Here is a 23,504-nt window from a genome sequence, read left to right on the forward strand (position 1 = left end):
TTGTCAGTGCCTAGACAGTATCAAGCACACATTGCTGTTGTTAGTCACTCAGTCATATCCAACTCTTTGCGACCCATGGACTGTAGCCCAACCAGGCTCCCCTGTTCATGGGATTTCCCAGGCAAGAATACTGGAGTAGCTGCCATCACCTTCTCCTGGAGATCTTCCTTATCCAGGGATGCAACCCACGTCTCCTGCACTGGCAGACAGATTCTTTACTGCCGAGCCACCAAGGAAGCCAACATCAGGCGCTCAATAAATATTTGCTGAACAAATGAATGGACAATCATAATAAACATTCTTTTGTCAGAATTATCCATTCTGATAATGTCGTACTTATTGAACAGCAAGGACTTTGTAAATACAGATAGTTGTTATATCATCATTATTATATTTATACAAGACTTTGAAGACTATATTAGAAAAAGGATATTTCAGCAAAGAATTGACTAGAGCAGAGGCTTACTATACCTGTAGTTAGGTGGGACCTGCACCAAAAAAAGTGTGAGAAACCTAGATATTGGTAAGAGATAGTATTGGAAATGTACGGATAAATGTGGAATGAATTGAATTCAAGGGTCAGAAGTCTAGATTTGTCCCTAACAGTAGGGAACCATCCAGGATTTTCAGCAGAGGGAGATATGAAAAGATCTTGGTTTCTGAAACTTCTGTGGTGATAATCAGTTATCCTCTGTTGCAAAGCTGCATTTTTCTAGTTTGTGGGAGGTGTGTTTGTTAATCAGAGAAAACTGTGTTTCTTAGGAAACTTTGTTGGACCTTTCTGCCTGTTGGAACCTGGCCTGTAACCTTATCTATGATCACCCACCCACTCACTGTTTTCATGCAGACACCAAAGATGCTCCCTGTGAAGAAAAAGGCTAAGTGCCAGGGCCTTGGTGATTCACTCTTGGTTATTTCCCCTTTCATGATTCTAATTTGCTCAACCTTTGGATTAAGTCTTCTGACTATGGCTGTATTTCATGGATCAGTTTTCCACTTCATGTGCAATTTCTGACTCTATCTCTTTACATTATATAACCCCACTCTCAGTTAAAATTTTGCCATCCATAGAGCAGTCCTGGGACCAGCAGCATTGGCATCACCTCAGAGCTTTTTAGAAATACAGAATTTCCAGGACCCACCCAGCCCCTCTGAAATAGAATCTGCATTTTAGCAAGATCCTTGATGATATATATGCACATTCACGTTTAAGAAGCATTCCACTTAAGCATCCCTTAACCGATGGCTGCACCAGTAGCCCCCAGGGGGCCCTCATTACCTCAAATAAACATATAGAATGTTTGTTTTATAAACAGACTTCTGGAAAAGTCCCCTTAGCCACCGTTTCCAACTGGAGAGCTTTCCACACTCTACCTTCTGTATAGAAAATCTGAAGCAGCGATGCTCTAAATGGTAAGCATTTCTCAAGGTACAATCCTCAGATCACCTGCATCTAACATAGAGTTTGTTAAAAATGCAGATTCCCCATCCTGCCTGTGTGTGTGTGTACGCTCAGTTGCTCAGTTTGTGCCCGATTCTCTGCAGCATCTTGGACCGTAGCCCACCGGGCTCCTCTGTCGATGGGATTCTTCTGCAGGCAAGAATACTGGAGTGGGTTGTGATTTCCTCCTCCAGAAGAATCTTCTCAATCCAGGGATGGAACCAGCATCTTTTGGGTCTCCTGCACTGGCAGGTGGATTCTTTACCACTGAGCCCCACCACTGCATCCTGTCCCCTGCATCCTACCTACATCTACCAAATCTGACTCTTTAAGGGAAAAGCACTGCAAACTACTTTTTCTTTTTCTTTTTCTGGTTGTCTAGCTCTCTTTCACAGTGGATGCCCTCTTGGGGTATTAACATCATAGGATTTTTTTTTTTTAAGATTTCTTTATTTTTATTTTGCAGCTGTTGTGAGTCTTTGTTGCAGCACATGAGTGTGTTCTCTAGTTGTGGCAAGTGGAGGCTGCTCTCCAGGTATATACGTGGGCTTCTCATCGAGTGGGCTTCTCATCGCAGTGGCCAGTGTCTTCCTGGCGGAGCATGGCCTCCAGCTGCATGGCTTCAGTAGTTGTAGCACATGGCTCAGGCCATGTGGGTCAAAGAACCATCAGAGAACTCCTGGCTGCAGAAACAAATACAGCTTGAATAGCTCCCCCTTCTTGGTATTGAATCCCTTTTCCAACTTTGACTTCACTCCCTTATCCAGCCATGCACTGTTTTATTTGAAATATAGTAATTTAGTTCCGATCCTATTGTTAGTGCTCTCTTCGCAAGAGAGCCCATACAAAACTATGCAAATAGCGTTCCAGAATTTCTTGTTTTACTAGTTACTTGTCTTAACATACAAATGAAATGTAAATGTTTCTATCAAATACTGTTTATTTCTCTGCTTCAGAGTATTTTCTTAACACAATAGAAAAAATTATTTTTCTTACGTCTGATGCTTCTTTAAAGTCACTGTGTTCCTCTTCACCCATGTCTTATATCAGGACAGCTAGTTCCATAGTCAGTCCCTTTGGAAAAGTACCTGGGAAGAGGAAGGGGGAGATGGCAGATGTATTATTTACCAGTTTTTGATATTATACAGCTAAACATGACTTTATTATACCACTTTCTAGGGTCTAAGAGTCGAGGGACAGGGATAAGTGCTGAAACAGGCACTTGGTGCCTGCAGTTTGCTGGTCTACCTCTTCACTGCTACAGACTACCTCAAGGGTTTCTACCACGGACACGAAAGGTGAGAAGACTGAGTGAAAGAATGGCATTGCTAGCTGCATAGCAATTATGACATGAAACTGCACACTTTGAATCCACATTAACAGATATTAAATGTTACAGTCATAAAATGACACCTTTTGCAAATAACATTTAAACAAAGTCTGAACCATAATGAAAAGGGACCAAGGGAGAATAAGGGACTTCCTGGTGGTCCAGTGGTTAGGACTCCATCCTGCTACTGCAGGGGACACACGTTTGACCCCTGATCAGGGATCTAGGTGGGACTTCTGCATCTACCTCCAACAGTGCTGTTTTAGATCTTAAAAGCCTTCCTTCAAAAAACTAGGAAATCAAAACTAAAAATCTCTTTTCTCTCTCAAAGGGTTTCAAGACTTCAAGGGCATTCTTTAATGAGTCTATACGCATCTTTTTTTTTTTTTTTTTTTTGGCTGTACTGCATGGCATGCAGGATCTTAGTTCCCCAACCAGGGTTAGAACCCAAGCCCCCTGTAGTAGAAGTCCAAATTCTTAACCACTGGGCCACCAAGGAAGTCTCTATGTATCTTATTCGGAACTCTCAGCAAGATTTAATCTTTTAGAGCACCTATAGCACTTTGTTTTTTCATTTCCAGTTTTATTACCCTGCCTTGATTTGTGGTCACATCTGGGTCTCTCCTTCTTGGTTATACTTCCTTGGAAAGTTGTAAATAATTTCCTTAGGCAGAAACTGTGTAATCTCTTTTTTATACCTATCTACAATATTTATTGCATTCTTTATGCTCAGCAAAGTGAGGCCTATAAAAGTATAAATTATAAAGCAAACAGTTTAGCTTCGAAGAAAAATCTTACCCATGTAAAACTGTAGCACTTACTGTAAGAGAATATATTAGTATATGACTAACAGAGACATGAGCCTTGATCCCATACACAGTTCTGTCATGGGAGATGAAGAAGTTGAGTATGGAAGCCTGGGCTCTCAACACTAAGCAAATTTAGCCTTAGGATCTACAGTAAAAATCCCAGTGGTTTAGAGAGGATAGATGCCCTCAGTAAGAGCTTCGCAGATTCAAGGAGAAAATGAGTGCAGTGAATATATCCAACTTACCATAAGTTAGAGTCACAGCTCTTGGTTCAATTTTTCTGGATTCCATAATTGTCAGGATTTATGTAAGCATCCAGAGAAGGCAATGGCACTCCACTCCAGTACTTTTGCCTGGAAAATCCCATGGGCGGAGGAGCCAGGTAGGCTGCAGTCCATGGGGTCCCGAAGAGTCGGACATGACTGAGCGACTTCACTTTGACTTTTCACTTTCATGCATTGGAGAAGGAAATGGCAACCCACTCCAGTGTTCTTGCCTGGAGAATCCCAGGGACGGGGGAGCCTGGTGGACTGCCATCTATGGGGTCGCAAAGAGTTGGACACGACTGAAGCGACTTAGCAGCAGCAGCAGCAGCAGCAGCATGTAAGCATCAAGGGGTGAGGAGCACCTGAAGATTGATCATTAGCATCAGCCAAATTGATGCCATTCTAGTCAAGTCATTATTATCTCTCACCTGCATGGATGATTGAAATAGTTTCTTAAATGGTTTTTCCACTTCATTGTTAATCTCGTCATCTTCTGTGTCAGGGGTCCCCATGACCACCTCCCATGTTTAATAATTTGCTAGGAAGACTTAACAGGACTCAGAATACATATAATCATACTCATGTTACAGAAAAGGGATTCTAAGCAAAATCAGCCAACTTCCAGGAGTCTTATCCCACTAGAATTACACAGTATATTCTTAATTACCCTGGCAAAAGTTGTGACAATAAAATGTTGCCAACCAGGGACGCTTGTTTAAAACTCAGCATCCAGGGACTTCCCTGGTGGTCCAGTGGTTATGAATCCGCCTTGCAATGCAAGAGATGTGGGTTCAATCCCACATAGCATGGGGCAACTAAGCATGTGAGTCACAACCACTGAGCCCACACACCACCATGAATGATCCCACATGATGCAACGCAAAGATCCCAGGTGCTGAAACTAAGACTAGATGCAGGCAAATAAATACATAATTAAAAAGAAACAAACACCTTAGTATCCAGAGACTGGGGGCAAATCACACAGACACGTTCTACCTGCTGTTTAGTCACTTGGTCATGTCCGACTCATTGTGACTCCATGGACTGTAGCCTGCCAGGCTTCTCTGTTCATGGAATTTCCCAGGCAAGAATCCTGAAATGTGTTCTTACTTCTTTCTCCGATGTTCTGTTTCACAGGTACCAAAATTCCATATTCCTCAAAGGAAAGCAGGTCTTCAGCAGACAGCACATATCTTTTATACAAACAGTTTAAGCAAAGTGAACCACTCTTAACAACTGGGTTGTGGGAATTCTCTCAAAATCCAAGCTTCCAGACACCTGCCAAGGACAATCTTTAAAGTCATGCTTCCAAACGACAGTAGTCAGGCCTTCTATGTTAACTCACTTCTGGACATCTTCTAACCCATTCTCCAGGCAATACCACAAGAGATCTTCTTAAAATATAAAGCTAATTGTGTGTATTGTATTTTGGACTAAAATGCAAACTCTTTGCCATGGTCCACAAGTCCATGCATGATGTCAACAACTCCTTCCCCTCAAACTTCTTTCTTATCACTCTCCTCGGCATCACCCTCCAGCCACAATGGCTTCCTCTAAGTTTTGAAAATATCACTGCTCAATAGAACTTTCCACAATAACAGAAATGTTCTCCTGGACTGTCCACCAAACACACATAACTTCTGAGCACCTGAAATATGGCCAGTGTAACTGATGACATGAATTTTAATTTTAATTAATTCTAATTAATTTCAATTTACAGATAAAACTAAATGCTCAATTCACATAGTTTATCAGATCAATTTAAAACACATAGCACAAGGTAGAGGAAAAGAGAAATGGTAAGTTAACAGTTTGCTATTAGGAGAGGATGCAAGAAAGGCAGAAGGGTCACACTGCTTAAATCCTGGGCCATGTAGGGACTTCCCTGGTCGTCTTGTGGCTAAAAATCCACCCTCCCAATGCAGGGGGCCCAGGCTCAATCGCTGGTCAGGGGACTAGATCCCAGATGCTGCAACTAAGAGTTCACATGCCATACCTAAAGATCCTGCTTGCTGCAATGAAGATTCTGCATGCAGCTAAGACCCTGTGCAAATACATAAATATTAAAATAATGTGCTTAGCTGCTCAGTCATGTTCGACTCTTTGCAATCCTATGGACGGTAGCCCACCAGGCTCCTCTGTCCTTGGGGATTCTCCAGGCAAGAATACTGCAGTGAGTTGCCATGCCCTCCTCCAGGGGACCTTCCCAGCCCAAGGATCAAACCCAGGTCTCCCAAATTGGAGGCGGATTCTTCACCGTCTGAGCCACCAGGGAAGCCCCATTAAAATCATAACAATACCTATAAAAATGCTATGGGTTATGGAATATTTTTACATCTTTCAACTCTCTGCTGTGTCAGCCTTCTCTGTTCATGAGCCAGAGTTGAAGTTCAAGCAAGAGGGCCCAACAAGAGGGCCCACAGACAGAAGGTGCCCTGGGCCAATGGCATTCACTTGCTTTACAAGAAAGACATAGGGCCAAGTACACCTGACCAAGAGCTGTACTTTGCCAATTACCCTGCTGAACAGCTATGAACTTTTGTATTTTGGGCAGATGACGCATGAACCAGAATAGTTATTACCCATGGGTGGCTGGATTAAGACCTCATAAATATTAAGTGCTCATGTATATTTAGTGTATCCTGGACATTAAATATCTCGTATATATTTAATGTGTCATGAATATTTATTTAGTGCTTACATGCCTTATGTATACTTAGAACCTTTTGGATATTACTCTTGATCTTTTAATTGCTTTTTATTTACATTTAACACACATGTTCTACCCACTAACGACTTATCTATACGTAGCACATCTTATGAGCAGCATTTACCCCATTTGCTTTTTCTTTTCCTCTCTATCATAACTCAATATTCTCAAAATAGTATAACAAATGCACATTTTACCTCTGCACCTGTTTCTTCTCTGTGACCCTCCTCTGGCTCATCCCATAACAAGCTCCTATAGCCTTTAAATCTCAGTGGAAATGTCACCTCCTCTGAAAGACCTTCTCTGATTATCCTCTGTTATAGAATGAATTGTGTCCACTACCAAATTCATAGTTAAAGCCCTAACCCAAATATGACTGAATAGGGGCTTTTAGGCAGGTTAAATGAGGTCCTAAGGATGAAGCCCTAATCTGATAGGATTTGTGTTCTTATGAAAGAGAAAGAGGCACCAGAGATGTCTCTCTCTCTCTCCTTGTATACACTAAGCAAAGGCCATGTGAAGACACAGCAAAAAGACATGTCAGGAAGAGAGGCCTCACCAGAAACAAACCGTATGGCACTGTGATCTTGCACTTTTGGTCTCCAGAACTGTGAGAAAATAAATTTCAGGTTTCAAGCCACCCACATGTGCTAAGTCGCTTCAGTCGTGTCCGACTCTTAGCGACCCTATTGACTATAGCCTGCCACACTCTATCCATGGGATTCTCCAGGTAAGCATCCTGGAGTGGGTTGTCGAGCCCTCCTCCAGGGCACCTTCCCAACCCAGGGATGGGACCCAGTCTCTCCTGTCCCCTGCGCTGGCAAGCAGGTTCTTTACCGCTAGCACCACCGCCAGTCTGTGGTGTTTTGTTATGGCAGCCTCTGAACGGCTTTTACTCATGATACTTCTAATACCGAAGGTATGAATATTTCCTCACACTAAACCAACTTGCCAATTCTTCAGCCACCACGTGGCTATTCAACAATTCAGTTCTAACACTATGTACCTGGAGTTTGCATCAGATCCCACAAGGTAAAGGATTCAGTTCCACAAAACTGCCCCCACTTCAGACACCAGTCCCAGTCCCAGGTACTTCTGACCAACTGGTCGGAAATCAGGAGTTTCCACGAGTCTCTCCTCAGGTTTCTGATTTGCCAGGACAGCACACAGAACTCAGGGAAATACTTTACTTACTATTATTGTTTCTTGTTTTGTTGTTTTAGTTGCTAAGTCGTATCTGACTCTTTTGTGACCGTAGCCAGCCAAGCTCCTCTGTCCATGGGATTTCCCAGGCAAGAATACTGGAGTGGGTTGCCATTTCCTTCTCCAATTTACTATTACTAGTCATTAGAAAAGATACAACTCAGGAATAGCCAAATGGAAGAGATGCACAAGGCAAGGTAAGCGAGGAAGAAGAGCACGGTGTCCATGGTCTCCCCCACCACCTCCATGTATTCATCAACCCCAAAAGCTCTCTGAACCCCATCGTTCAGGGTTTTAATGGAGGTTTCATTATGAAGGCACAACTGATTAACACATCAGCAATCCGTGATTAGGGCAATCTCCAGCACCTCTCCCCTCCCCTTCAGTGGAACTGAAAGTCGCAACCCTCTAATTATGTCTTGATCTTTCTGGCAACCAGCCCCAGTCATTTTGGGGCTCCCAGACACCAGTCGTCTCATTAACATACAAAAGTCCCGCTTATCTCTCCAGAGATTCCAAGAGTTTCGGGGGCTGTATGCCAGCAAACTGGAACAAAAATCCAATATTTATTTTTATCATATCACTCAGCCCTAGCAGACTAATCAAGCCCTTCTAAAGTAGGTCTTGCCCACCCCCATTAACCTGGATCTTATCACAATATTTATTTCTTCATATGTAGTTTGTCATCATTTTAGTTACTTGCTTGTTTACTTTCTTTTTTTTTTTCTTTTTTACCTGTTTCCCCCAATACACTAAAAGCTCTGCCCTGCTGCCACTACATCTGTTTTGCTCATTTTGGAAGCTCAACAAGTTGTCACTGAATATTTATGAATGAAACTTCAAAGCACATATTTAAAACTGAGAGGATAAGACTCCAAAATACATATTATTATTTGACAACAAACAAACAAACCCATAAATCAGCAATCCTGGCTCTTGAAAATTATTTTCCATAAAAAATTATGTGTGGGGGTTGCCATCTCAGCAACACTGCAAAAATACACACTTCACAGCATTTCTTTTTAAGAAGAACTGGTTTCTTTGTAAGTTCTTCACTAGAGGGTATCTAGGAACAGCAGTTCTAGTTTGGAGTCTCTTTATTTTTCTTATTTTCCTTAGAAGAAACTCTTACTTACACAAGAATTAGAGCTTGCAGTGTGCTTAGTCTTTTGTGTAAGCTGGCACTGCCCAGTTGGGATATCAAGGGAGACTTTCTGGATTAAGTTTAACTTGGGTAATTTTAGTTTTGCTGTCAGACTCCATTAGTTTGCCCATAACGCAGAAGAGAACAAACATTTTCAAAACAAGCTGGTTGGATTTTTATGAGGCAGGGTTGCTGCACAGTCAAGATTAGACTTAAAAAAAAAATTCAATGAGAGAAAAATCATGACAGGAAGTCAAAGACAAATTCTCAAAGCTGAGGCACAGCCTTTCTGGATTGCTTCTGTACGTGATAAAAAGAGAATCAAGCTTATTTTATTGTGGTCTTTGAGATTTTCCTCTCCATTTCAGATTGTGCGGAGGAAAAAATTATAGTTTGAAAAACTTCTTGGTATTTTGCTTTTCTCCTAACAGAGGTAGGGCGGGGTAGTAAGAAAGAATGTTGGACTGTGTCTAAAAAGGTCTGGCTCCCAGCAGGATTTTGCCACGGGCTCGCTATGGGAAATAAGTCACTGGCTCTCTGAGCCACAATTTCCTCAACCATGTGGTGAAAGAACTGTTGGATCTCTAAGAACTCTAATAGCTATAATAATATGAGAGAATTTTCATTACTTCCCCCAGATATTTTTCCTATTATTCTCTAATTCTTAGAAAATGGTGTATAATTGTTAATAGCATTCATGCTTGGGCTGCTCTGCTAAATTGTACAGTCCTAGAAAACATCATATTCAGCTTGCTATCCCTCAAAATTTAAGACTATAACTTTTATAAGTTAAACATTTGCAGGAAGGAAGGGAGAATGAATTGAACCATCTTTTTTTCTGAAGACTATTTTTCAATGATAATTGCTTCCTAACTTTGTCGAGATATATATATATATATATACACACCTATCTTTTAGGTAGGTGGTGGTGGTGATTATATGATTATGTGACAGTAATGGTATTTCTCCCATTTTTTCCAATTAAAAATTAATTTGTGGATTATTTTATAATATAAAACACCAGAACCAACGCACTATGTGAACTAGCATTCTACTATACTGCTTTTTTTGGTAAATAAATTCACAGGGAAGACTTCCTGTGAGCAACTTGATGTGATAAAAGGCTAATGGAATGAGTCAGGATTATTTACCATGTGTAACTATATTAGTCAAGGTTCCTATAGTTGCTAGTGTCAGAAGATCTAGCTCAAACTAGTCCAATCAGAAAGGAAATTTTACTTGGCATGTATCTGAAAAGTTCAGGCTTGTCTAAAACCAGGGCCAAATGGTTTCAATAAGATTCAGTCCTGCTCTTTCCATTTCTTGCTTTTTTTTTCCTGTTGTCTTCATTCTGGGGTCGTTTCTTCATTTACGGTGGTAAGGCTGCTAACAGCTCCAAGTTAGTCGCCCAGTAATGCTGGTGTTAGGACAGTGCCTCTTTCAGAACCGTTGTAACGACTCTCAGAGTTGATTGCATTGTTTGAGTCATGCATTTCTCATTGTTCTAGGTTTATGGAATACACTGATTGACTAGGATTACCTTGCATGCCCACACAGGAGTTCAGGGGTAGCAGTTACCTCCTGCTGAACCTCATGGGGTAAGAATATGATCATGGGGTGGCTTCTTGTTGGGAAATTATAGACTTTTTTGGGGGGGCTATCCACGCAGCTTGTGGGATTTTAGTTCCTGGATCAGGGACTGAACCCTCAGCAAGCAGTGAAATTGTGGAGTCCTAACCACTGGCTATGGTTTTTCCAGTAGTCATGTATGGATGTGAGAGTTGGACTGTGAAGAAGGCTGAGCGCCGAAGAATTGATGCGTTTGAACTGTGGTGTTGGGGAAGACTCTTGGACTGCAAGGAGATCCAACCAGTCCATTCTGAAGGAGATCAGCCCTGGGATTTCTTTGGAAGGAATGATGCTAAAGCTGAAACTCCAGTACTTTGGCCACCTCATGCAAAGAGTTGACTCATTGGAAAAGACTTTGATGCTGGGAGGGATGGGGGGCAGGAGGAGAAGGGGATGACAGAGGATGAGATGGCTGGATGGCATCAAGGACTCGATGGACGTGAGTCTGAGTGAACTCCGGGAGTTGGTGATAGGGAGGCCTGGTGTGCTGCGATTCATGGGGTCGCAAAGAGTCGGACACGAATGAACAACTGAACTAAACTGAACTGAACCGCTGGACCCCCAGGAAATTCCTAGAAAACTGGGGACTCTTAAGTAGAAGAAAAATGGGTGATAGGCAAGCAGGAGCAGTGGGAATTCACAACAAACAACAAATCCTAGCTCTTCAAAATAAACTATTTTTCATCTAATAATTCTGTTTTTATATGAAAGTATAATTTTGTTTTTATATACAAGTAATGAACTAAGAAGTCAACTCTAAAGACAAACTTGTTTCTAGCATCTAACTCCTAAAGTTTCTGATGCAGCTTTTGTACTCCGTTAAAGCTTTAATGCAAAAGCTGACTCATGTCATTTATGACTTACAATTTGATCTAACTACAGTGGCTTGAACAGATAAGGGTTAATTTTTATGAAGTTCAGAGGCAGGGTGTTGCAGGCATTCGTTTGGTGCCTTATAGATGTGAGTCTCTTAATATTTTCATTAGGGTCCCAAATGGCTGCTACAGTTTGGGGCTTCATGTTCAGGTTGGCAGTAGAAGGAAGCAGAGGAGCAAGAAGAAAAGAGCAAGAACTGCTTGCTATCTATCTATATCTATATTTATATATCTCCTTTTTTTTCCTGTGTACTTTTGAAAGAGTATACCCAGATGTTCTAATCAATACTCTTGCATATATCTTATTCATCTTATGGTCACATGTATCTTCTGCAGAGGTTAAGAAATAATCTGTTAGATGGGCTCAGTGCCACCCCAAATTAAACCAGGCTGCATAACTAAGGCAAAAGGGAATAATGAATATTAGAGGACAGTCTCGGTCAGCTGGGGTGGCTACAACAAAACTGGGTGACTTAAAAAAAACAAAACAAACAAACAAAAAAAACTGGGTGACTTAAGAAACAGATATTTCCTTCTCACAGTTCTAGTGCTGGCTGATTCAGTTCTCTGGTAAGGGCACCCTGGCTTGTAGATGTCCCCCCTCATGCTGTGCCCTCACATGGCAGAGAGAGGGTTCTGGTTTCTTCTTACAAGGACATTCATCATATCAAGGGGCCTCACCCTCATGACCTCATACAAACGTAATCATCTTCCAGCTCCAAATACCATCACATAGGGAGTTAGAGCATCAGCACAGGAATATTCAGTTCAGAACATGACACTCCTGACCCCTCCCTAAGTTTACATCCCTCTTCCATGCAAGATACATTCATTCAATCCTAATGGCCCCCAAAGTCTTAATTCATTCTAGCTTCAACTTTAAAGTCTAAAAGTTCAAAATCCCATCTCCATCAGGTATGAGGTATGATTCACCCTGAGGCAAAATTCTTCTCTAGCTTTGAACCTATGACACCAGATAAGTTAAGTGCTTCCAGAATACAGTGGTCAGACATGTACAGGGTAGACTTCTCCAAAGGGAGAAATTGGAAGGAAGAAGAGGGTATCAGATCCCAAATAATTCCAAAACCTCATCAGGTAAATAATATTAGATCTCGAGGCTTGAGAATAATCCTTTTGGGTTCGATCCTTTGCTTTCCAGACCCAATGGGGTGGTCTCACCTCTGCCGCTATGACAGGTGCGGGGGGGGGGGTCACAGTCCCAAATTATGAGGGGTCCCACCCTCCAAGCTCCAGATGGCTGCTGTCTAGCCTACTGAATCAGAAGCAACAAACCTCCCACCCTTGAAACTGAGGAGGCAGCCCCAGTGATCTCTGAATCACCTTTGTGGGCATCCTTCTTCCTTTCCCTTGAAGAACAGCACATGTGTGCAGCTACGTAGCTCCACAGTCCAGTTCTGTATAGGGTCTAAGAAGTCTGACAGCCTTCCTTCCTTCTGTGCTGGGGTGGCTGATCAGGTCTGTGGTTCACACTCATACTAATCTCCTAATCAAACTGTGGGCCACACCCTTAGTATAAACAGGGTAAGAATTTTCCAACTTTTAAAGTTCTAGTCAATTTTTGCTTAAGAATTCATTGCTTTGACTCATTTCTCTCTTTTGCCTTTAATGCTAAGCAGTCAGAAGGAACCAAACTTGCTCTTTCATCATTTCACTTAGTAATCTTCTCAGTTAACTATCCAGTTTCACAACTTGCAAGATTTACCTTCCGTAAAACATTATATACTTCAGCCAAGTTTTTTTTGCCAGTTTATAACAAGGGTCACCTTTTCTCCACTGTTCAGTAACGTGTTCCTCATTTCCATCTGAGATCTCACCAGAATAGCCTTTGCCACCCATATATTTACTAACGTTCTATGTACTCTTGCCTGGAAAATCCCATGGGAGGAGCTTGGTAGGCTGCAGTCCATGGGGTCGCTAAGAGTTAGACACAACTGAGCAGCTTCACCTTCACTTTTCACTTTCATGCATTGGAGAAGGAAATGGCAACCCACTCCAGTGTCCTTGCCTGGAGAATCCCAGAGATGGGGGAGCCTGGTGGGCTGCCGTCTATGGGGTCGCACAGAGTTGGACACGACTGAAGTGACTTAGCAGCAGCAGCAGCAGCATGGATGATTTACATATTCTATAAAAAGAGGGAAGCTTTCCCTCCAGCTCACTCCTTTTCTTTGTGAATCCTCACCAGAATCATTGCCTTTAATGGCCATATTTCTAGCATGCATGTCACAATTTCTCCAGCCTCAACCCTTTGTACAATTCAAAGCCACTTCAATGTTTTTTGGTATTTGTTACAGTAGCACCCCACTCTAAATTCTGAAATCTGTATTCATTAGTCTCCAGAGAAAAAGATCCAATAGGATGGAAATGTATGTATGGAGGATGAGATGGTTGGATAGCATCACCAACTCAATGGACATGATTTTGAGCAAATTCTGGGAAAGAGTGGAGGACAGAGAAGCTAGGTGTGTTACAGTCCGTGGGGTCACAAAGAGTCAGACATGACTACAGAGAGAGAGGGAGAGGGAGAGACTTATTATATGGAATTGGCTCATGTGGTTGTTTAGGCTGAGAAATCCCATGATCTGCAGCGGCAAGCTGGAGAGCCAGGTGAGGCAATGTTAGGTAGGTACAGTAGGTATAGAACACAGGTATAGTTCCTGTGTGAGTGCAAAGGTCTGAGAATGAGGAGAGCTGAAGGTTTAAGTCCCAGTTTGAGTGTGAGTCCTACCTAAAGTAAGAGAAGACTGTTGTCTTAGTTCAAAGACAGGCAGAGAATGAATTCTCCTTTATTCAGCCTTTCTTGTTCTCTTCAGCCCTCCAATGGACTGGATGAGGCCCACCTCCACTGGGCAGGACAATCTGCTTAACCCAAGTCTACCAATTCAAATGTTCATCTCACTTACAGTCACCTTCATAAACACACCCAGAATAATATTTAACCAAATATCTGGGTACTCCATGACCCAATCAAGTTGACACATAAAATTAATCACCACAGTGGCATAGCAATTTCTGCCACAAAGACATTAGTGAAAACATTGTAATTCACTTCTTTTTCTTTCTGTTTCAGTTGTTTTCTTATTATATATACATAAAGAAAGGATTTAGTTAAATAGATACTACACAGATAAAATAAAACAGATATTTAATTCCAAGCAAAAAATTTCTCTAACTCCAATGTCTTTTTTCATTGTGCATATAGTCTATATGAACAGGATCGTTCATTATATTTTGTGACCTACCTTTTTCTACTTAAAAATATATAATTTGAATGTTTCTCTGCTACAAAATATTCTTCTATGACATTTTAAATGACTGCATAATAGTCTATTGAATGGGTATATGACATTTTTCAGTCAGTCTCCTCTTGTTGGACATTTAGGTAGTGTCCAATTCTTCACTGCCATAAGCAACTCTGTTACACTCTCGTTACCTCTTAACATTTAGTTAGTGAAAGCAATACATGCCTTCTCTAAATAATAGTACAGAATTGTGCAAGATAAAAGCAAAGCTCCTTATTTCTATTCACCAGCTCTTCTTTTCCCCAGCATTTCTATTCCCAATGGGGCAACCAATGATTAAATAATTCATTGTGTGTCTTTCTGATATTTTTTGTTTTCTGACTTCTTTTTCCCTTTTTCTTCCATTCTGTTAACCTGTAGACTTCTGTTTCCTGCTCTTCTCATGCTCAGCCTTGAGCAGCCTCTTCACACTTTTTTGTTGCTTGGTCTGGAAAACCAGGGTTTCCCAGGTGACGCTGTGTGTGCGTGTTAGTCGCCTCACCTGCCAGTGCAAGAGATGGAAGAGATGTGGGTTTGATCACTGGGTCGGGAAGATCCCCTGGAGAAGGGCATGGCAACCCACTCCAGTATTCTTTCCTGGAGAATCCCACGGACAGAGGAGTCTGGTGGGCTACAGTCCATAGGGTGCCAAAGAGTCAGACATGACTGAAGCAACTTAGTACACCCTGAAAAATCAGACTAGCACATCTACTAGAATTATTTAGACTTTGTCAAAATATTTTATGAGTGATGGCCTCACATCTCTCTGACTAAAGAGCATGAACTTCACTGGTTGCTCTTTCTGTTTAGCATTTTGTAATGGGCCTTTTAAACCTGCCTCCTGGCACTAACTGGGTCAAACAAGTGTAAAATAACCTTCAAATACAGTGAGGTGTGTGTTTACTTTTCATAAGCTAAGAGTGAACTACATTTAAGAAATATTTTTATATTAACTTTTCATGTGTTCATAGAACTGATCATAAAAGGAAAATTTTGTAAAATAAGAATACTTAAAGTTTTTTTTTTTTTTTTTTTAGTGTTTTCATTCATTCAATAAATATTTAGGGACTTCCCTCGTGGTCCGGGCTTCCCTGGTGGCTCAGACGTTAAAGCATCTGCCTGCAATGCGGGAGACCCGAGTTCGATCCCTGGGTCAGGAAGATCCCCTGGAGAAGGAAATGGTAACCCACTCTAGTATTCTTGCCTGGAGAATCCCATGGAAAGAGAAGCCTGGTAGGCTACAGTCCATGGGGTTGCAAACAGTCAGACACGACTGAGCCACTTCACCTTCACCCCGTGGTCCAGTGGTTAAGAATCTGCCTTTCAATGCAGAGGTTCCAGGTTTGGTTCCTGGTCCAGGAACTAAGATCCCACATGCCTTGGGAAAACTAAGCCTGCAGGCCACAACTACTAAGTCTGTGCCACAATGAAGATACAACATAGCCAAAAAAAGAAAAAAAGAATGGCTTTCTCCCTGGGATTCTCCAGGCAAGAACACTGGAGTGGGTTGCCATTTCCTTCTCCAACGCATGAAAGTGAAAAGTGAAAGTGAAGTTGCTCAGTTGTGTCCGACCCTCAGCGACCCCATGGACTGCAGGTTCCTCTGTCCATGGGATTTTCCAGGCAAGAGTACTGGAGTGGGGTGCCACTGCCTTCTCCATTAAAAAGTTATAAGTTTGTGTAAATCAACTATACTTCAACAAAATTTTTAAAAAGTAAATATGTACTGACTACCTGTCACATGTATAGATATTAAGAACATCAAGATGAAAAACCAAAGCTCTTCATCTTTTTTTTAAAGCTTTCAAAAGCACCGTTTAGGAAGCACCTAACAGTATATTTTGTCTTCTTTGCCTGGATCCTCTCTTCAAAATGTGCATTTGAGCATTCTGTCTCTGAGACATGTGGCAGTAAACTCAACTCTCTACTGATAACATGTTGGCACCTGAGTTTCTGTATTTCTCTCTATTTTCTTTCCACTACAAGCATAGTTATACCCTAGCAGCTACAACAGCATTTAGCTCAGGATCAGGAAGGAACTCCTCTGGCTGCCCAAATAGGTGGATATCTAGGACACTTGGATCCCGTATAGGTCCTTTTGGCAAAACTAAGTCTAGAGACCTTGGCACTGCAATTCACACCATTATCTAAAGTTCACCCTTTCTTTTTTTTCTTCTTCTTCAACTACGAAAATTGCTGAAATGCCAGGAGTTTGGTTACGGGCGAATAGGGGAGTCTGGAATGTTTTTAATCCTGCTCTCAGTATTGTTGGTAATATTAGAAGAGCAGCAGAGCCATGAATCCAGTCATGCTCTTGGCTACAGCAGACTACCCTGACTTAAGCGCTCCTCACATGAAAAAAGACCCAGGGCTTTAGTTGACACTAAATGCAACCTGAGCCAGTGATGTGACCTGGCTGCCAAAACTAGCAAATGTGATCTGAACCAGCATTAATAGAAGGCTGGTGGCTGGGACAAGTAAGGTAATAGTCCCAGAGTACACCCTGCAGTGGTCGGATCACACCTGGAGGATAGTGTTTCATCCTGGGCACTGCATTTTAAGAGTGATGTTGACAAGCTGGAGTATGTCCAAGTTGGGCAATAGGATGATGAATGGCCTAGAAACTATACCCTTTGAGGAATAGTTAGAAGAACTGGGGTAGTTTACCCAGGAAACTACAGGCCTAAGGATGTGGGATAACCACCTTCAAGCATCTACAGGGCTATCATGTAGAAGAGTTGGTCTCTTCTGTATAATCTCAGCAAGCACAACTTAGACCAATGAGTGTACATTACAAAGCAGTTGATCTTGTCTCTATAAAAGGAAGCACTTTCTAGCCCTCATGAACACCCAGAAAATAGTAGCTTTGCAAGGTAGTGTCTTTACCTTCATTTCAATTCAGTTCAATCTCTCAGTCGTGTCTGACTCTTTGCGACCCCATAAACCACAGCACGCCAGGCCTTCGTGTCCATCACCAACTCTCAAAGTCTACTCAAACTCATCTCCATTGAGTCAGTGATGCCATCTAACCATCTCATCCTCTGTCATCCCCTTCTCCCCTTGCCTCAATCTTTTCCAGCATCAGGGTCTTTTCAAATGAGTCACTTCTTCCCATCACATGGCCAACGTATTGGAGTTTCAGCTTCAACATCAGTCCTTCCAATGAACACTCAGGACTGATCTTCTTTAGGATGGTCTGGTTGGATCTCCTTGCAGTCTAAAGGACTCTCAAGAGTCTTCTCCAACACCACAGTTCTAAAGCACCGATTCTTCGGTGCTCAGTTTTCTTTATAGTCCAACTCTCACATCCATACATGACCACTGGAAAAACCACAGCCTTGACTAGACAGACTTTGTTGGCAAAGTAATGTCTCTGCTTTTGAATATGCTATCTTGGTTGTTCATAACTTGCCTTCCAAGGAGCAAGCGTCTTTTAATTTCATGGCTACAGTCACCATCTGCACTGATTTTGGAGTCCAAAAAAATAAAGTCAGCCATTGTGTCCCCATTTATTTGCCATGAAGTGATGGGACTGGATGCCATGATCTTAGTTTTCTGAATGCTGAGCTTTAAGCCAACTTTTTCACTCTCCTCTTCCACTTTCATTAAGAGGCTGTTTAGTTCTTCTTCGCTTTCTGCCATAAAGGTGGTGTCATCTGCATATCTGAGGTTATTGATATTTCTCCTGGCAATCTTGATTCCAGCTTGTGCTTCTTCCAGCCCACTGTTTCTCATGATGTACTCTGCATAGAAGTTAAATAAGCAGAGTGACAATATACAGCCTTGACAGACTCCTTTTCCTATTTGGAACCAGTTCCTTGTTTCATGTCCAGTTCTAACTGTTGCTTCCTGACCCACATACAGATTTTCAAGAGGCAGGTCAGGTGGTCTGGTATTCCCATCTCTTTCAGAATTTTCCACAGTTTATTGTAATCCACACAGTCAAAGGCTTTGGCATAGTCAATAAAGCAGAAATAGATGCTTTTCTGGAACTCTCTTGCTTTTTTGATGATCCAGCGGATGTTGGAATTTGATCTCTGATTCCTCTACCTTTTCTAAAACCGGCTTGAACATCTGGAAGTTCACAGTTCACGTATTGCTGAAGCCTGGCTTGGAGAATTTTACCTTAATAAGGGGTATTAGAACGGCAACTGGCTGACCAAAAAAACAGAAAATTCATGAATAGGATGAAGGATTTGGAGAGACAATCTGATCTAAGAGCCTGATCTAAGATTCAAAGGTTCTAATGAGAGAACCTCAATAAGGAAGGAACCGCTCGTAACCGTCTCCCCTTAGATCCCATACAAATATTAAACATAGAAACTATGTTAAATTGACTCTAAACAACAAACTGTGGAAAATTCTTAAAGAGATGGGAATACCAGACCACCTGACTTGCCTCCTGAGAAATCTGTATGCAGACCAAGAAGCAACAGTTAGAACTGGACATGGAACAACAGACTGGTTCCAAATCAGGAAAGGAGTACGTCAAGACTGTATATTGTCACCCTGCTGGTTTAACTTATATGGAGAGTATATCATGAGAAACGCTGGACTGGAAGAAGCACAAGCTGGAATCAAGGTTGCTGGGAGAAATATCAGTAACCTCAGATATGCAGATGACACCACACTTATGGCAGAAAGTGGAGAAGAACTAAAGACCCTCTTGATGAAAGAAGAGAGTGAAAAAATTGGCTTAAAACTCAATGTCAAAAAACTAAGATCATGGCACCCGGTCCCATCACTTCATGGCAAACAGATGGGGAAACAATGGAAACAGTGACAGACTTTATTTTTGGGGGCTCCAAAATCACTGCAGATGGTGACTGCAACCATGAAATTAAAAGACGCTTACTCCTTGGAGGAAAGTTATGACCAACCTAGACAGCATATTAAAAAGAAGAGATATTACTTTGCCAACAAAGGTCCGTCTAGTCAAGGCTATGGTTTTTCCAGTAGTCGTGTATGGGTATGAGAGTTGGACTGTAAAGCAAGCTAAGCGCCAAATAATTGACGCTTTTAAAGTGTGGTATTGGAGAAGACTCTTGAGAGTCCCTTGGACTGCAAGGAGATCAAACCAATCTATCCTAAAGGAAATCAGTCCTGAATATTCATTGGAAGGACTGATGCTAAATCTGAAACTCCAATACTTTGGCTACCTGATGCAAAGAATTGACTCCTTGGAAAATACCCTGATGCTGGGAAACGATCATTTTCTATCCTAAAGAAAGGCTCCAGGAAACATCGCTATTGATGTCTGAGGATATTAGAAATTTTCCTTGAAAAGACAGATACTAACACTTATTTCAACTAAAAATCCTATGGGTATGGACAAAATAGTTCTTATCAAACAGGGTAAATTTGACTGGGTAGTACAGCAAAATGCTTAGGAACTGAGGTTCAATGGGAGAAATGGGTTTTAAGTCTTTGTTCTGCCATCTACTGGCTGTGACATTACTGACATCTTGAGGAGCATCAGTCCTTACCTGTAAAATGGAATAATAATAGGACCTATCTTTTTGGCTTCCCAGGTGCTGCTAATGGTAAACAACCTGTCTGCCCATGCAGGAGATGTGGGTTTGATCTCTGGGTCGGGAAGACCCCTGGAGGAAGAAATGGAAATGGAAACCCACTCCGGTATCCTTGCCTGGAGAATCCCACAGACACAGAAGCCTGGCGGTCTGCAGTCCATAGGTTCGCAAAGAGTTGGACATGACAGAAGCCACTTAGCACACACGCATCTTTTTGGCTGTTAGGAGAATCAGATAAAATAATCTGTGTAGAGACTTCCCTGGTGGTCCACTGGTTGGGAGTCCACCTGCCAATGCAGGGGACACGAGCTCAATTCCTGGTCCAGGAAGATCCCGCATGCCTCTGGACAACTAAGATCCTGTGCCACAACTACTGAGCCCAAGGTCTAGAGCCCACACCGCAACTACTGAAGCCAGCGCCTACCGTCCATGCTCCACAAGAGAAGCCACCGTAATGAGAACCTCCACGCACCTCAAAGAAGACTCAATGCAGCCAAAAGAAAAACTATTGTTTTAAAATTTAAACACAAAGGAAATGCGGAAATGGTCACAAATAAATAAGAAGAATCTATCTTGTAAAGCAGGGGACACTGGAATTAAGATCTCACATGCTACATGCCCAGGGCAACTGAGTCCAAGTGTTCTGGAGGCCCTGCACCACAGCAAGAGCCCAAGTACCACAACTAAGATCAATATAGCCACATAAATTTTTTTTTAAAGGTAAAGTGTGTAAAAGCATGAATACTGTGCTGTTTTTGAAAAACACGTTTATTGTGAGTTATTATCCATTGTCTTTTACTCACTTTCCTATTGGAGCATTACTGTGTGTTTCTTATTTACTTCCATTCTTCAGTTTATGCTCAGCATAGTAGGTGCTGAATGAATCCTAGTCAGTGGTACCAGGGTGGATCCACAATCAGTCAATAGACCAAGTGCCTCCTGCTTACCCAGTCCAAAGCTGATCTCCAAGAATACTAAGCTTCAGGAGACTAGACTCTTGCTGAGAGACAGTAATCCATAGGTTGTTGTAGAGGTGCTCCAGAAAGGTGTGGAGATGTGTGAGTGTTGAGTGAGTCACAGGAAACCAGGCCAAGAAAGATGGGAGGGGACTTTGTGGAGAGGACACTGCTGAATGAACGCACAGCAAATTGCCTGCATGCACTGCAAGCCTGCATCAGAGTTTTAATACTTGCTTGACTAGTCAGGTAACCTCTCAGAACCTCAGTTTATCTAAAAAGATGTATAAATATCTAGTATATGTCTACCCACTAGATTCAACGAAGTAATAATTGTAACTACTTCCTTGGCACTTCATCTGTCACAGAGTAAGTGTTCAATAAATGTTAGCCACTATGTTCTAACAATTTTGTAATACCTTATAATATATGACCTGCCTCTTGAGAAATCTGTATGCAGGTCAGGAAGCAACAGTTAGAACTGGACATGGAACAACAGACTGGTCCCAAATAGGAAAAGGAGTACGTCAAGGCTGTATATTGTCACCCTGCTTATTTAACTTCTATGCAGAGTACATCATGAGAAACACTGGACTGGAAGAAACACAAGCTGGAATTAAGATTGCCGGGAGAAATATCAATAACCTCAGATATACAGATGACACCACCCTTATGGCAGAAAGTGAAGAGGAACTAAAAAGCCTCTTGATGAAAGTGAAAGAGGAGAGTGAAAAAGTTGGCTTAAAGCTCAACATTCAGAAAACGAAGATCATGGCATCTGGTCCCATCACTTCATGGGAAATAGATGAGGAAACAGTAGAAACAGTGTCAGACTTTATTTTGGGGGGCTCCAAAATCACTGCAGATGGTGACTGCAGCCATGAAATTAAGAGACGCTTACTCCTTGGAAGAAAAGTTATGACCAACCTAGACAGCATATTCAAAAGCAGAGACATTACTTTGCCGACTAAGGTCCGTCTAGTCAAGACTATGGTTTTTCCAGTGGTCATGTATGGATGTGAGAGTTGGACTGTGAAGAAGGCTGAGCGCCGAAGAACTGATGCTTTTGAACTGCGGTGTTGGAGAAGACTCTTGAGGGTCCCTTGCACTGCAAGGAGATCCAAACAGTCCATTCTGACGGAGATCAGCCCTGGGATTTCTTTGGAAGGAATGACGCTAAAGCTGAAACTCCAGTACTTTGGCCACCTCATGCCAAGAGTTGACTCATTGGAAAAGACTCTGATGCTGGGAGGGATTGGGGGCAGGAGAAGAAGGGGACGACAGAGGATGAGATGGCTGGATGGCATCACTGACTCGATGGACGTGAGTCTGAGTGAACTCCGGGAGTTGGTGATAGACATGGAGGCCTGGCGTACTGCGATTCATGGGGGTCCCAGAGTCGGACTGAACTGAACTGAACTGATAATATACGAACGGTGTCATTCCAAGAATAATTGTTTTCCTAGTCGTTGGACTGCGAAGAAGGGTTTCAGGATACATTGCTTCAGGCTTGAGGAACTCTAAAGCAAGGAGGCTAGAGCGGGCTTGACAGTTTCAGTCAAGTGCTTGCGCGACGTCGCCAAGCTCGGGGGGCGGGACCAGACTACGCGCGCAGAGCCGCACTCCCAGGGTCACGTGCGCTGCGGCCCCTCCCCGGCCCGGCCCGGCCCCCGCGGCTGCGACAGCTGCGGCTGCGCCTGCGCGGAGCCCAGCGCGCTCTGCGGCGCGGTCCTCCGTGGAGGCGGCGCGAACGGCCAGGGGGCGGCGGATGGCTCTGCGGGGCCTGGCAGGCTCGGGGCCCGGCTCCCGAGGGCCGTTGGACGAGGCGGTGGCGGCGGACAAGGAGCGCGAGGCGGCGGCAGTGGTAGTGGCGGGAGCCACGCCAGAGGACGATGAAGAGGACGAGGGCCGCAGCCGGGGCCTGCTGCGCTGGGACGGCTTCTCAGCCTGGCTGCACTGCGTGTGTGTGGTGGGCTTCGACCTGGAGCTGGGCCAAGCCGTGGAGGTGAGGCCCGGCCGCACCTTGTCCCCGCGCCGGGGCGGCCCCGGCACAGCGTGTGACCCGCCGGCCGGCCGGCCTGGACCCCGGCCGCTGCGCATCCGGGCGTGGCCGGCAGCCCCTCCGCTGTCAGCCGGGCTGCGGTCCAGAGGCAGTTCCCGTGGGAGGATCATGGGCTGTGGCTAAGGGTGAAAAGTTCTCTTTAGGCCCCTCCTAAATACTTGCTGAAGGTCGTATTTTCATTTTCTTTTAACCCGGTGTCACAGGAATAAGTAGAATGGTTAGCGGCACCCGGAGAAGACCGCAGGCAGG

General features: G+C 43.0%; 1 protein-coding gene and 1 long non-coding RNA gene across 2 annotated transcripts in view; one reads left to right on the top strand and one right to left on the bottom strand.

Moving 5' to 3' along the window:
- Nucleotides 1,951-3,905, bottom strand: LOC108638612. Its single transcript, XR_001919963.1, has 3 exons — nt 3,826-3,905; nt 2,438-2,529; nt 1,951-2,124 (listed from the first exon to the last, which is right to left on the bottom strand). It is a non-coding gene; the product is annotated as an uncharacterized LOC108638612 (long non-coding RNA).
- Nucleotides 22,962-23,504, top strand: part of DENND6A (DENN domain containing 6A) — a 47,357-nt gene continuing 46,814 nt past the window's right edge. The window contains exon 1 of the mRNA XM_018038362.1: nt 22,962-23,198. Within this exon, the coding sequence (XP_017893851.1) occupies nt 22,962-23,198 (237 nt within the window). The remainder of the gene's footprint in view (nt 23,199-23,504) is intronic.

This window comes from Capra hircus, chromosome 22 (assembly GCF_001704415.2).
Source record: "Capra hircus breed San Clemente chromosome 22, ASM170441v1, whole genome shotgun sequence".
Lineage (NCBI taxonomy): Eukaryota > Metazoa > Chordata > Mammalia > Artiodactyla > Bovidae > Capra > Capra hircus.